At 46.2% G+C, this 16,290-nt stretch overlaps 1 protein-coding gene across 1 annotated transcript in view; it reads left to right on the forward strand.

Annotated features, from left to right (window-relative positions):
• Positions 1-13,699: 13,699 nt before the first annotated feature.
• The window catches only part of CAST (calpastatin), a 124,616-nt gene continuing 122,025 nt past the window's right edge, over positions 13,700-16,290 (forward strand). Inside the window, 1 exon segment of the mRNA XM_020875463.2 lies at positions 13,700-13,886. Within this exon segment, the coding sequence (XP_020731122.2) occupies positions 13,818-13,886 (69 nt within the window). The 5' untranslated portion in view covers positions 13,700-13,817.

Consider the following 16,290-nt stretch of genomic DNA (forward strand, 5'->3'; position numbering starts at 1 on the left):
GTCATCCATGCTTTTAGAGTCTGAACTGGATCTGATTAACAAGCAGTATTATGAAACCAAAAGGGTATTTTGGACCCTGCGGATACAGAGAACTGGGCTGTTAGCAGAGTCCTGTTTCCTATATGGTTCTCTGGGTGTCACCAGGCAGCAACAAACCATCCCGCCATGCTCCACCTAACCCCGTTATAGACAGGACAGCTGTACCAGCAGGAAAGTCAGGTCACTTTACAGAGACGAAAATAGCCCGAGTCTCCAAATTATTCCAGACAGAGATGGCAGGACACAGGGCAAACATATATCCCCTGCCCTGCCGTCGTTTTTCTGGAATTCCTTTTCAATATTAATAAACTTTCCAACTGCTACTTCGTTCATAGCTGCGTCTCAGCTAAACTTCACCCTCCCAATTGTAATCACCTTTGTAAGTTTTATAAAATAGTTCAAAAAATAAGAATAACGTTTTTATATTTAAAAATAATTTGAGTGTGAGCTGGACTTACTTAATGAAAGAACACTTAAGGATCCTTCTGGAGTGCAGGTCTTCCACTTAAACTTTTGTTTAACTTACTTACTTGCTTCCAAAGAAGAGAGTATAAGACGGGGGAGATTATAACTCTTCAGTGGAGAAACCCAGCAAACACCACCTTACTCAAGTGATGGAGATTACTGTCGCTAGTGACAGGGCACATGGATATCATTGTACCTTCATGAGGACGTGATGAGAAGCCACTTACCCCTGTGGTGTTCTTCCGCCAGACCCGCAGCCCCAGCCTACTCACCAGGAAAACATCAGATAACCTCAAATTGAGGGACATTATACAAAACACCGGACCAACACTCCTCCAAACTGTCAACGTCATGGAAAGACTGAAGAGCTGTCACAGTCCACAGAGGAGCCTGAGAAGATCTGACAACAGTGCGATATCCTGGATTAGAACCTCAGACAGAAAGAGGACATTAGTGAGATAACTGGTGAAATAAAGTCTGGGCTCTGGTGAATAGTTATCATACTAACTAATGTTGGTTTCTTAGTTTTGATGAATGTGTCACGTAAGATGGTGATATCAGGGCAACTGAAACTGGGAACTTTATACTACCTTTGCAGCTTTTCTCTACGTCCAAAATTATTACAAAATAAAATTTTACTAGAAAAATGAATTCCTATTTTAACAAGAACTTTCTGAGAATAAACACCCCTAAAAATTTGAAATAAACTTGTATTTGTAATCACCATGTTTAAAGGTTTAAAGATAATCTTCCAGTAGCACACTTATTGCTTGAAGGAGCTAACCAACATACTACCTGAATCTGCCAGGAAACAAAAGCGCTCCTATAGTGAGTATCTTTTCCAAAATCCTTGGAGGAACAGCAAATGTAGGTGGGTAAACAGAAGTTTAAGTGGAAGACTTGTACTCCAGAAGGATCCTAAAGTGTTCTTTTGAAATTCATAGATACCCATCGTGATGAAGACAGATTTGTAAGGAAGTATTTAAAAAAAAAAAAACAGCTTAATCGAAATATCATTCACATACTACACAATTAACTCTATATAACTATGCAATTCAGTGGTTTTTAGTATATTCATGGACATGTAAAGCACCAGTCAATTCTAGGATATGTTTTTATCACCTCGAAAAGAAACCCCAAGCCCTTTAGCTATTACCGTCCTGTCATAGGGCTTCCCTGGTAGCTCAGCTGGTAAAGAATCCACCTGCAATGCAGGAGACCCTGATTCGATTCCTGGGTCGGGAAGATCCTCTGGAGAAGGGATAGACTACCCACTCCAATATTCTTAAGCTTTCCTGGTGGCTCACCTGGTAAAAAATCCACTTGCAATGTGGGAGTGGAAGACCTGGGTTCAATCCCTGGGTCGGGAAGATCCTCTGGAGAAGGGAACGGCTACCTACTCCAGTATGCTGGCCTGGAGAATTCCATGGACTGTATAGTCCACGGGGTCACAAAGAGTCTTTCACTTTCTCCTGTCCTGACAACCTTCTCACCCCACCAGCCAACCCAAAACAGCTGCTAATCAACTTTCTGTCTCTATAGATTTGCATATTCTGAGCATTTCATATAAAAGGAATCATATCATATATGACCTTTGATGACTGGCTAGACATATTATTTTTATAATCTCCAGATGTATTCTGAAAAACAGATAGTTAAGGTACCTTGGAAAATTCACTGTTATCATTACTGATATTGAATCACCCACCTTGAAATATAATCTCAATCCCCAACCCACAAGATGTACATAGCCCATCCACATTGCACTCCCCAGGCCACAATCAGTGTTTGTATGTAGCAAAGAATAACCTTAGCCTAGTGGTTGGGCACACACACCAGAGCGTGAGACCTCCAAATTCAAATGCTCAGGCTTAGCAGCTCTGCAACCCAGGGAAAATTATTCAGCTTCTCTGGGCCTTGGTCTCCTCGTCTATAACATGGGGGAAGTAACGGTCCCTACATCGTAAGGGTGAAATGAGCAAATACTACCGAGTGTGGAGAGCCATTCAATACAAATAGTACCACCAAGTGTTTAGACAGCTCTGCTGACCTCCTGATCTTATATGATCAGAGACTGTTTCAGTTATAAGTGTCTTTTCAAATTACCCAGTCTACTCCTTTCATCTTTTGAAAATGGAAGTTTAGCCTGGAAAGACTCAACAATGTGTTCTTACTCATTCCATAAATATTTTTTGAGGACATAGTCTGTACTAGGGAGAGTCTCAAGTGTTGTGAATAAGATTGAAATGGTCTTTTTCATCATGGAGTCTAGTGGAGAATATGGATAAGCAGGCAAGAGGTGAATCAGGGAACATTAATATTAATATTCACAATGATTTTACCTCCATTGGACACTTTAGAGGACCCTTTGCATCATGGCAGAAGGAAACAAGGGGGATTAGAACAAGAGAACATCTGGCTGATTTCTGAAGTGTCTATGGAAGAAGTTTCTGAGCAGGGGGTTGGGGGAAGGTAGTTAAAATAAGATACAGAGAGAAAGGATTTTAAAGATGTTTTGCTGAGTATTCAGATTCTGTGCCCACTCAGGCACCTTCAACTGCAGTGAAGATTAAAATGCTTTTAGTTCCTTTTGGAGCACTGAGTCACCATTTCTTTAAATATAAGACAAATTTAAGATTGAGCCATGTCCTGGGCTTTCTATGGGCTAAGACTATTACAGCAGAATGCAGTGCTGGGGAAGGTTAGAGCCTTGGGGATGGGAAGGCGGGAGTATTTCAGAAGGAAAGTGAGTGAAGGCAGGGACTGGGAAGAGCGGGTGTCCTCCAGGACCTGAAGGCAGGAAGGCACGGCTGGAGCACCGTGGCCTGAAGGCACTAGTTTGCAGATAGGGCTTCCCGGGACAGGACCATCCTGCAGGTCCTAGGAGGCCATGCTAAGGGATCAGACATCGCCCTGTTAGCACCGTGGATGCACCAGGGACCATAAACAAGAGGGATGACTCACACATTGAAAGTTAGTTGTTGGCCAGCGAGCATGGCACACTAACTGTGCAAACTGAGCTCTTTTTAGGAACCCATACTCTCAGGAAGGAAAGTTGCAAACTAACTTTTTGGGGAAACTAGCAAGTAAACTTTGGGAAATTAGCAAGGAAGGCAGGAGAAGCTGAAGGCTTAGGGCTTCCGGGCAAGCAGAAGGTGTCTTCTACCCACCTCCTCACTTGCTGCGGGACCTACGGAGCAATCTTTTTGTTTGTTTGCTTGTTTTAATATTACGAGACAAACCTGGGGTAAAAAAAAAAAAAAACTTATTTTCTCTTTATTTCTCCCCATTCTTAGCAATAACAGTTGTAAAATTGTTGTTTCCATGTATCCAGATAGTAGGATTAACAGCATGTCTGCTCTGTGAAACAAGGTGTTCTTCACTTTTGCCTTCTTGAAGACAAACTCAACTGTAAAAGAAGGAAATTTTTAATTAAACTGGTTATGTTTTCAAGCCTAATGTTTTGTTATATAGCAGTTTGACAGCACGTATTTGCAACATTTATTCTCTCCTCCATTCTTTTTGCAAAGGTCTATGGTGCTACATAGCCTTGAGGGGTGTAGCAGATGTGATTAACTACCTGAAACCTGCCCAGGGATGAAAGAGCCCTACCCAGGTTCCTATGCCAGCTCCGTGGAGTGCCCCCAGCTGGTAACCCTCATCAGCCCCCTGAGGGGTTCCCACCACTTAAGAGAGACACCCCTCCTTCCTTAAAGTCACACTCCCTCCCCCTTCAACTACATCTAAAGACTGCTTGATGCAGGCTTATTAAGGCTCAGCTCTCTCTTGCCAACCCTGGACATCTCTAAAGGGCATCGCATCTTCGTCATTCCCACAGGATTATGTAAGACTTCTGCCAGGTCTGCGCTCCAGCTCAACTTCTTTCTCTGCCCATCTTTCCTTTCCTTAACCAGGTATTGAGCCCAAGAGGACTCCCTAATATCACCCTGGAAACTCAACCCTCTGTGTTCCACCCAGATAAGAAGCAGAAAGTTGTGTCCAGCTGAAGACCAAGGCCTGAAGATATATGCGGGTGTCTTACTCCCTTCAGTTTGGTTCAGTCGCTATGTCGTGTCCGACTCTTTGCAACCCCATGGACTGCAGCATGCCAGGCCTCCCTGTCCATCACCAACTCCCAGAGGTTGCTCAAACTCATGTCCACTGAGTTGGTGATGCCATCCAACCATCTCATCCTCTGTCAACCCCTTCTCCTGCCTTCAATCATTCCCAGCATCAGGATCTTTTCAAATGAGTCAGCTCTTCAAATCAGATGGCCAAAGTATTGGAGTATCGGCTTCAGCATCACTTTCTAATGAACACCCAGGACTGATCTCTTTTAGGATGGACTGGTTGGATCTCCTTGCAGTCCAAGGGACTCTCAAGAGTCTTCTCCAACACCACAGTTCAAAAGCATCAATTCTTTGGTGCTCAGCTTTCTTTAAAGTCCAACCCACACATCCATACATGACTACTAGAAAAACCATAGCCTTGACGAGACAGACCTTTGTTGGCAAAGTAATGTCTTACTCCCTGGAGGGACATAAAGGCTGAGAAGTAAAACCTAAGGTCCCCTGTATAGGTGTGTGTATGACTCAAATTCTTTTTGGTAGTGGTGAAAACTAAAAGCTATTTCATCTGCTCTTGATTCTCTTTCCTGTCTTCCTCCTCTGACCCTCCAATCTTCCATCTTATGGAAACAGTCTTCCATTATTTCTCCCTTCCCCTCCTCATCTGCCATCCACACACAAGGCCAGGGTGAGCTGAGAAGCAAGGTGTCTTAGCCCATTCAGGCAACTATAACAAAACACCACAGACTGCAGGGTTTAGGATCAACAGAAATGTTTTCCTCAAAGTTCCGGAGGCCAGAAGTCTGAAATCAGGGTGCCATCATGGTTGGGTGAGGGCCTCTTCCAAGTGGCAGACTTCTTGTATTCTCATAACGTGGAAAGGGCAAGGGAGCTCTCACAGGGATATTGCATAAGGGCATTAATTTCATTCACTGGGGCTCTGCCCTGAGGACCTAACACTTCGGAAGGTCTCACCTACTAATGCCACCAGCTTGGGTATTGGCATCCCAACTTAGGAATTTGAGGGGACACAGATATTCAGTCAATGGTGAGGCTCCTGTGGTCTAAACATCGTCTCCTACAGGCCGGCAATGCATTTCCTTTATGCACAGATCTTCAGGGCTTCCCTGGTGGCTCAGCTGGTAAAGAATTTGCCTGCAATGCAGAAGACCTGGGTTTGATCCTTGGGTTGGGAAGATCCCCTGGAGAAGGGAAAGGCTACCCACTCCAGTATTCTGGCCTGGAGAATTCCATGGACTGTACAGTCCATGAGGTTGCAAAGAGTCAGACACGACTGAGCAACTTTCACTTTTCACTTTTTCACCCCTGATGGCATTCTTCTAGATAATTCAAGTCAGAAGCATGAAGCTCCTACTCAGATACATGTTTGTTAAAAGGGAAAGGAGACTCTGAGAGCCTTTGGATATTTCACTACTCAGTCTTTGCTGGTTTGCTAGATTGTTTATTTTCTGGTTTACTTAGGCAAATATTACTATGGAATGGAGCAAACTTGGCTGAGAATGTTGAAATGGCCAACAGGACCAGCACATTTCAGTGGCATCAGAGGGCACTTCGATGTCAGCCAGAAGATTCAGGTTTTTGGGGGTAAATTCCCCTCTGGGAGTGTAGAAAGAAATACCAACCGAAGTGAATGACACTGTCCAGACTGTGGATCCCTTAGAAAAATGCTCTCCCTCCTTTTCAGTTTTTACCCACTAGCTGCGTCACCAAAAACCTCTCACCTGTCAGAGCCAATGGACACTCCCTGCCTTGTCTGACTCAGTGTTTGAGTGAGGTTTTATACCGTGGGTCAGGGCTTCCCTGACAGCTCAATTGGTAAAGAATCTGTCTGCAATGCAGGAGACCCCAGTTTGATTCCTAGGTCGGGAAGATGCCCTGGAGAAGGGATAGGCTGCCCACTCCAGTATTCTTGGGCTTCCCTGGTAGCTCAGCTGGTAAAGAATCTGCCTGCAATGTGGGAGACCTGGGTTCAGTCCCTGGGTTGGGAAGATCCCCTGGAGGAGGGCATGGCAGCCCACTCCAGTATTCTGGCCTGGAGAATTCCCTGGACTGTACAGTCCATAGGGTCGCAGAGTCGGGCACGACCGAGCGACTTTCACTTCCCTTCACCTCACTTACGCCGGGGGCCAGCCTTTCCTTTCAGAAGGCCCTCCTCCCTGACCGTTAGGGCTCACTTCTCCACCATCTTCCTCTGCTCCTTGCCAGCACCTTCTCAGGCTGCCCTGGCTTTTTCTCAGGACATCACCCTGCCTTTCTTTCTCTCCTTCACACATTTCCTGATGAAAAGTCATGAGCTCCTGCACAGCGTCAGTGGTAAGGGGCGGTGGAGGAGGGGGTGGTGAGGCTGGGGAGGAGATACAATGTGGAGACTGTGCAGAGGAGGTTTCAACTCAAATCAGAGATGAGGGGAGGATGCAGCCCTGAGCTCCCGCCTGTCCCCAGCCCACTCGTCCCTCAGTCAGAATGCGAAGCCCCTCCAGGGTTCCAACAGGGCTCTCAGGCTGTCTCTGCTGGCGGCTGCCCTCATTGCATGGTCATCGTGGATTCATTCGTCTGTCTTCCCTACTAGACTGTGAGGTCCTTGAGCTCCTGTTGCCTCCGCAGAGCCTGACATAGAGCAGGCATCCTGTTGCAGACTAAATAAAGGAATAAAACAGAGCCATGCTTCCAGGCTTTACTGCAGCCTCGCTTTACTGTGCATTAAGGGCTTCCCTGGTTAGTTTTCCCAATCTTTCAATCTGGGAAAGATTGAGGGTGGGAGGAGAAGGAAACGACAGAGGATGAGATGGTTGGATGGCATCACAGACTCAATGGACATGAGTTTGAGTAAACTCCGGGAGTTGGTGATGGACAGGAAGGCCTGGCATCCTGCAGTCCATGGGGTTGCAAAGAGTCGGACATGACTGAGCGACTGAACTGAACTGAATTGGTTAGCTTAGACGGTAAAGAATCTGCCTGCAGTGCAGGAGACCCAGGTTCAATCCCTGGGTTGGGAAGATCCCCTGGAGAAGGGAATGGCAACCCACTCCAGTATTCTTACCTGGGGAACTTTGTAAAAAGAGGCCACAGACCATGGGATCACAAACAGTTGGACATGACTGAGCAACGAACACACTTTACTGTGCATTACAAAATCCTTGTTTTTCACAAATTGAAGATTTGTGGCAATCTTCCATGGATCAAGCCTATCAATGCTATTTTTCTAGCAGCATTTGCACATTTCATATCTCATATTTTTGTAAATTCACCAATATTTCAAACCTTTTCATTATTATTATACTTACAGTGATCTATGATCATTGATCTTGGATGTTAACATGGTAATTGATTTTGGTTTACATTTTAAAATTAATATATCTACATTACTTTTTTAGACATGCTGTTTATTGCATACTTAATGGATACAGTGTAAACATAACTTTTGTCTTCCATTCAGTCAGTTCAGTTACTCAGTCATGTCCGACTCTTTGTGACCCCATGGACTGTAGCACATCAGGCCTCCCTGTCCATCACCAACTCCCGGAATTTACCCAAACTCATGCCCATTGAGTCAGTGATACCATCCAACTACTTCATCCTCTGTCAACCCCTTCTCCTGCCTTCAATCTTTCCCAGCATCAGAGTCTTTTCCAATGAGTCAGTTCTTCACATCAGGTGGCCAACGTATTGGAGTTTCAGCTTCAGCATCAGTCCTTCCAATGAATATTCAGGACTGATTTCCTTTAGGATAGACTGGTTGGATCTCCTTGCAGTTCAAGGGATTCTCAAGAGTCTTCTCCAATTCCAGTTCAAAAACATCAGTTCTTCAAAAGCATCAATCAGTTCTGGATGTGACTTGTGATGGAAGTAAAGTCCTGTGCTGTAAAGAGCAATATTGCATAGGAACCTGGAATGTTAGGGCCATGAATATTAGGTCCAGCTTTCTTTATAGTCCAACTCTCACATCCATACATGACTACTGGAAAATTTATAGCTTTGACTAGATGGACCTTTGTTGGCAAAGTAATGTCTTTGCTTTTTAATATGCTGTCTAGCTTGGTCACAGCTTTTCTTCCAAGGAGCAACTGCCTTTTAATTTCATGGCTGCAGTCACCATGAGCAGTGATTTTGGAGCCCCCCAAAATAAAGTCTGTCACTGTTTCCATTGTTTCCCCATCCATTTGCCATGAAGTGATGGGACTGGATGCCATGCTTTTAGTTTTCTGAATGCTGAGTTTTAAGCCAACATTTTCATTCTCCTCTTTCACTTTCACCAAGAGGCTCTTTAGTTCTTCACTTTCTGCCATAAGGATGCTGTCATCTGCATATCTGAGGTTATTGATATTTCTCCTGGCAATCTTGATTCCAGCTTGTGCTTCATCCAGCCTGGCATTTCACATGATGTACTCTGCATATAAGTTAAATAAGCAGGGTGACAATATATAGCCTTGACTGACTTGTCTCCCGATTTGGAACCAGTCTGTTGTTCCATGTCCAGTTCTAACTGTTGCTTCCTGACCTGCATACAAGTTTCTCAGGAGGCAGGTCAGGTGGTCTGGTATTCCTATCTCTTTCAGAATTTTCCACAGTTTATTGTGATCCACACAGTCAAAGGCTTTGGCATAGTCAATGAACCAGACGTAGACATTTTTCTGGAAGTTTCTTGCTCTTTCAATGATCCAGCAAATGTTGGCATTTGATCTCTGGTTCCTCTGTCTTTTCTAAATCCAGCTTGAACATCTGGAAGTTCACTGTTTATGCACTGTTGAAGCCTGACTTGGAGGATTTTGAGCATTACTTTGCTAGAGTGTAATGTGAGTGCAATTGTGAGGTAGTTTGAACATTCTTTAGCATTGCCTTTCTTTGGGATTGCTATGGAAACTGACCTTTTCCAGTCCTGTGTCCACTGCTGAGTTTTCCAAATTTGCTGGCATATTGAGTGTAGCAGTTTCAGAGCGTCATCTTTTAGGGTTTGAAATAGCTCAACTGGAATTCCATCACCTCCACTAGCTTTGTTCGTAGCGATGCTTCCTAAGGCCCACTTAACTTCACATCCCAGGATGTCTGGCTCTAGGTGAGTGATCACACCATTGTGGTTATCTGGGTTATGAAGATCTTTTTTGTACAGTTCTTCTGTGCATTCTTGCCACCCCTTCTTAATATCTTCTGTTGCTGTTAGGTCCATACCATTTCTGTCCTTTATTGTGCCCATCTTTGCATGAAATGTTCCCTTGGTATCTCTAATTTTCTTGACGAGATCTCTAGTCTTTCCCATTCTGTTGTTTTCCTCTATTTCTTTGCAGTGATCACTGAGGAAGACTTTCTTATTGCTCCTTTCTATTCTTTGGAACTCTGCATTCAAATGGATACATCTTTCCTTTTCTCCTTTGCCTTTAGCTTCTCTTCTTTTCTCAGCTATTTGTAAGGCCTCCTCCAACAACCATTTTGCCTTGTTGCATTTCTTTTTCTTGGGGATGGTCTTGATCACTGCCTCCTGTACAATGTCACGAACCTTCATCCATACTTCTTTTGGCACTCTGTCTATCAGATCTAACCCCTTGAATCTATTTCTTACTTGCACTGTATAATCATTAGGGATTTGATTTAGGTCATACCTGAATGGTCTAGTGGTTTTCCCAGTTTCTTCAATTTAAGTCTCAATTTGACAACAAGGAGTTCATGATTAGAGCCACAGTCAGCTCCCAGTCTTGTTTTGCTGACTGTATAGAGCTTCTCCATCTTTGGCTGCAAAAACTATAATCAGTCTGATTTCAGTATTGACCATCTGGTGATGTCCATGTGTAGAGTCTTCTCTTGTGTTGGAAGAGGGTGTTTGCTATGACCAGTGGGTTCTCTTGGCAAAACTCTGTTAGCCTTTGCTCTGCTTCATTCTGTATTCCAAGGCCAAATTTGCCTGTTACTCCAGGTATCTCTTGACTTCTTACTTTTGCATTCCAGTCCCCTCTGATGAAACAAACATATTTTTTGGGTGTTAGTTCCTCAAGGTCTTGTTGGTCTTCATAGAACTGTTCAACTTCAGCTTATCCAGAATTACTGGTTGGAGCATAGACTTGGATTACCGTGATACTGAATGGCTTGCCCTGGAAATGAACAGAGATCATTCTTGGAAACGAACAGAGTCGTTTTTGAGATTGCACCCAAGTACTGCCTTTCGAACTCTTGTTGACTGTGAGGGCTACTCCATTTCTTCTGAGGGATTCTTGCCCACACTAGTAGATATAATAGTCATCTGAGTTAAAATCACCCACTCCAGTCCATTTTAGTTCACTTACTCCTAAAATGTCGATGTTCACTCTTGCCATCTCCTGCTTGACCACTTCTAATTTACCTTGATTCATGGACCTAACAGTCTAGGTTCCTATGCAATATTGCTGTTTACAGCATCGGAGTTAACATCAATCACCAGTCACTTCCACAACTGATTGATGCTTTTGAAGAATTGATGCTTTTGAACTGTGGTGTTGGAGAAGACTCTTGAGAATCCCTTGGACTGTAAGGAGATCAAGCCAATCAATCCTAAAGGAAATCAGCCCTGAATATTCATTGTAAGGACTGATGCTGAAGCTGAAACTCCAATACTTTGGTCACCTGATGGGAAGAACTGACTCATTGGAAAAGGCTGTGATGCTGAGAAAGATTGAAGGCAGGAGGAGAAGAGGACGACAGAGGATGAGATGGTTGGATGGCATCACTGACTCAATGGACATGAATTTGAGTAAGCTCTGGGAGTTGGCGATGGACAGAGAAGCCTGGTGTGCTGCAGTCCATGGGGTTGCAAATAGTTGGACATGACTGAGTGACTGAACTGAACTGATCCCTGCTTTCTTCTGACCACCTCCCACCAGCCAGTCTGCTGGCTCAAGCCTACTTTCCCTTCCTATAGACCCCCGTACCCACAGAATCCCAAATTCCCAAAGTACATTTGTATTGTATTCACCCACTGTGTGTCTTTCAATGCCACCCAGATGATCACATGTTACAAATGCTATATGACTTCAGCTAAACTCTTAAGTCCCTGGAGGACAGGAAATATGTATTTTAACCTCCTTCTACAGTCCTTTTCATTGTGCTTTACATGGAAGGCTTTCAAATATGAAACTAGCCAGTTTAAGTTCAGTTTTGGTTTTTTTTTTTTTTGTTTGTTTTGTTGGTTGCTGCGCACAGGCTCTCTCTAGTTGCGACCAGGGGCTCCACTCTTCACTGGGGTGCATGGGCTTCTCATCGCTGAGGCTTCTCTTGCTGTGAAGCAGACTCTAGATGCATGGGCTTCAGTAGTTGCAGCCCGTGGGCTCAGCAGTCATGGCACATGGGCTTAGTTGCCCCATGTAGCGTGTGAAATCTTCCTGGACCAGGGATCAAACCTGTGTCCCCTGCATTGACAGGCAGATTGTTATCCACTCTACCACCAGGGAAGTCCTAAGTTCAATTTCAATACTCCATTAAAAAATAACAAACTTTAATGGGAACTGTTCTTCCAGAGTCATAATAATGTATTCGGGGATACTGAATCTAGGCCCTTTAGGATCCTAGGAGAGGTGGTTCCAATTCCTGGGCCTGGAGGTGGAGCCATTATATCACCCTTTTCGTTTTACATTTGCTTAGATTACTGTAGGTGTTTGATCACAATCATAAAAGCATTTTCAGGTTTATGACATATTTTCCATAATTATGAATGTAACTGATGCCATCAATCAGTTTTTATTGAATGGGCAATCATAGGCCCCTTATCCAAGTTGATTCAGGTATGTATAAATTGTCTTAGGTTCATCCTAAACAGCACTTCTTGGTTTGGGGCTGTGAATTATAACAAGCCTGAAGTGAAATGTTACAAGCCAGATTAGAAAAGGCTTCTCTGCAGTGATTGCCTGCCTGTGGTTGCTGCTAGTTTGTGACGATCGGACAGAAGTAAACCTGTTAATGCTGTTTTTTGGAAATATCAGATACATAGATATTTCCTTTGAGGAAATGCATTGAAATCATCCCTCCCTGCCCACTGTCCCCGCCCCCCCCCCCTCCATGAAGAATGAAGGAACAGGTCCCTCGAATAAAGGGAAGTCAGAATGCCCAAAATGAGAATGGAGAAGGAAACAAGGATTCCATTCTGCCAAGGTCCATTCAGCACGACTAGTCTTTCTTTGTAACCTGCACCCCCTCTCCCCAGCTGTCTGAAACACAGTACTGCAGACAGCAGTGACCCCCAAGGCCACATTGTCAATGCTATGGCAGGGTTAACAGGTTTTCCTCTGTCAGATCTTCACAAACCGGCAGCAACCACAGGCAGGCAATCACTGCAGAGGAGCCTTTTCTAGTCTGGCCTGTAACATTTCACTCCAGGCTTGTTGTAATTCACAGCCCCAAACCAGGAAGTGCTGTTTGAGATGAGCCAAATACAAAAGCAATCCCGCCTCCTCCTCACAAACAAAATTCAACAGCCTCCTGAAAGGCTATGGGGTTTAAACTTGGGATTGTTCTTAGATTTTGATTGGAACCTAAGACTTCTTCCACATAAAACATCATTGCGCTTTCAAAACTACCCCCATCCCAACCCAAAGTAAAGTGGCATAAAACATACAGAGGCCCGCGTATGTACACACACACACACACACACACACACACACACACACACACGGAGTCACACTTAGACCAATTTGTTTCTGCAATCCGCTTCCTTATCCAGAGGGTCCAGGCCCCGGGCCATCTGAGTTGGTAAGTTCTTCTCCTAGTTAACCCAGAGCAGATTGCAGAAAAACTGTCTAATTCTTGAGATTCTTAGGGAGGGGGGCTTGAGGTGTAGACGGGGCCACGCCCCGGTTCCGCTCTCCTTGCACAACTGCCAGCCAAGTCTAGGCAAGTCAGAGGAGGAACCCCGCCGTCTCCAGCCCCTCCTCTCTGCGACCCACTGGGGCGCCCAAGGAGACCTTGGGTGGGTTGGGATGGGGTGGGGTGGGGTGTCCCCGGGAGAAGATACGGGACCCAGAGTGTGAGCTGCAGAGAGGGAGCCCCGGGCCGCTGCTGCCCGGGCGCAGCCAGCTACAGGCAGGAAGAGGAGGGCCCTGCCCAGCGAGGGGGAGCCCCCGCGGGTCGGGGCTGGGTCGGAAAAGCTGCCTCACAGGCGCGGCCGCCAGCCCCTCCGCGCCCTAGCTCCCTCCCAGCGCTCCCCGGCTCGGGCCTCCCTTCCAGGCTCCGTCGCGCCCTGCCGGAGGCAGCGCTCGCACCGGTCTCGCCATGTCCCAGCCGGGCCCGAAGCCCGCCGCCTCCCCGCGGCCTCGGCGCTCTCCCCGCCACACCCAGGAGGTGAGTGGCGCTCTCACCGCCGGGCTTGAGCGCGGGGAGGATCTCGGGCCCCCCGAAGCCTTGGGTCCACCTTCAGAAGGGGGTTAGCCTGGCTGGCCTGCTGCCCCTGGGCACCACTCCTCCCGGGCCGGAGAAGCATCCTGGGAGGGGAGGGTGTGGACTCAGACCCTGCCTCTGAGCAGGTGACTGGAGGGACCCGCGGATGGCCCCGGGTCCCGGCCAACTGCACTGGGCGCGGCCCAAGTCACATTGGAGGGGGCTTCCCTGGCGGCTCTGCCTGCAGTGCGGGAGCCCTGGGTTCGATCCCTGGGTTGGGAGGATGCCCTGGAGAAGGGAACGGGCTGCCCACTTCGGTATCCTGGCCTGGAGAATTCCCTGCACTGGATAGTCCATGGGGTGGCAAAGAGTCAGGACACGACTGAGCGACTTTTGCTCACTTCTCACTCATGCGTTGGGAAAAGTTGGTGGATAAGACAGGGGTGGGTGAGAAGCGGATGAGGGTAAAAGGAGAATGAAGTTCATTTGGGACCCCCGGCATTCCGGAGTCTGTAGGAGAGTTCAGCAGAAAAGTCGGGTCTTCCGCGTCCAGTCCAGGCTGCAGGGCGTGGCTGCCTGGAGCAATAACACTTCTTCCCTTAGCAGCTTTGAGCCAAACCGGCGGGGCGGGGCGCGGCGGGGCGGGGTCAGCCGGAGGGGCGGGGTCAGAAAGGGGCGGGGTCGGGAAGGCCCCGCCCAGCTGCCTTGCCCACCCGCTGACAGCCTTGGGGTTTGCAGAGCCAGCCCCAGCCAGGTCTGCGGCAGGTGGAGTGCGAGCCGGCGGCCCCTTGCTGCGCTGCACCCGTGTCCTCGCCGGGTCCCTCGCTGCGCCACTCGGAGCACATCCGTCGTCGCCATGGCATTTGCAAGCTGGTGGTACAAGACGGTAAATAGGAGCGATCGTCCCTGGGCAGGACTGGGAAGGGAATGTGCCCTGCCTTCCTGGGCTGCAGGCGAGGTCACTGTTCAGGATTTTGCCGGCGAGGGTTGGGGAGCAGGTTGTGACCTCCTCTCAGAGCTTCAGGGGAGGCTCCCGGATAGGCTGAGACCCACCCTGCTGTGGTATGTGGGAGCCAGCTCGGACGTACACGTGCTAGTCAGCGTGAGTTCAGGCTCACAAGTTGAATGGCACAGGGATTGTTGCCGGAGGAATTCTGCCCTCGGACGCGGATTCCTGGATAAACGCGGACTCCTGGATAAACGCGGACTCAGAAAGAGCTCAGCTCTAGAGTTTGTTTTTAACTCATAAGTAAAGCGCAAAACTTTCAGAGGCGTGTTGTTGGGCCTGCATTTTCCAGCGCAAAGTAGAGAGGCAACCAAGATAGTGGGGTGGGGCAAGGAGAAAAATGTCAAAACTCCAAGGAACATAAACAACTGAGATCAAGACCCTTGTTGAGAATGAGAGAGGGAGGGAGGAAGAGGGAGACTATACTTTATTGCTTGGATCAGGGGCAAAGATGTTCCATTTATTTAATGCACTGATGCTTGTCCAGCCATGTAAGTGTGATATCCAGTCAAGCTGGTACTTGTAATGTTTTGAACCAGGAAGCATGCTTTAATATAATAATTAGGATGCTTTCCAAAATAATAACAATACACACAAGTCTTGCTGACAGAAATATTTATATCCCATTGATTTATGATGAGAATTGGAAAAACATAGTTAAGTACACCCTTCTCTCTCATCATGTGGTATTGGGAACAGCAAGAGTGTTGTAATCAGACACTCTTTAGAGAGAAACCTTGTACTGGAATCGGTAAAATGTCCCTTTCCAGCCAGTGGCCATTCACTGAGCATCTACTATGTGTCAGACTCAATATTAGCCTCGAAGTGGAAAATGAGACAGAATTCTTGTTCTCTTTTTTTCAACTGGTTTCCACATCTATAAAACATGGGTGATAATAGGTACCACATAAGGGTTGCTGAAGACTTAATTCCTGAATAAAATACCATGCCCATACATTGTTAATGATTGGAAATTTCCATTTCCCTTGAGATGTTTCTTCATGAATGCTTCCTTGTACATTTTCTGGGTTTTTTAAAATGTAGCATCTTATTGATGTGCTAAGAGCAAAAGTTTACTTTGAGTCATTATTGTCCTAAGGTTCTTATCAAAATGCACTACATGAATTACCTGCAAATATCAATAACGTGGTTCAGAGCTAACATCACTCTTCTTCCAAATTCATGATTCTTTAAAGGAAATTATGCTGGAATATTGGGATGAAAATAGTTTAAAGGTATGTTTTTAACCCTATTATGTTTAAGCACAGTTTGACATCTTTGCTAAAACCTCTTTTATAATCCAGTGTTGGAACTATTCTAAGTTTTCTTTTTCTGCTAGTAGGAACCTCCTAGAATCAGCAA

Source organism: Odocoileus virginianus, chromosome 3 (genome assembly GCF_023699985.2).
Source record: "Odocoileus virginianus isolate 20LAN1187 ecotype Illinois chromosome 3, Ovbor_1.2, whole genome shotgun sequence".
Lineage (NCBI taxonomy): Eukaryota > Metazoa > Chordata > Mammalia > Artiodactyla > Cervidae > Odocoileus > Odocoileus virginianus.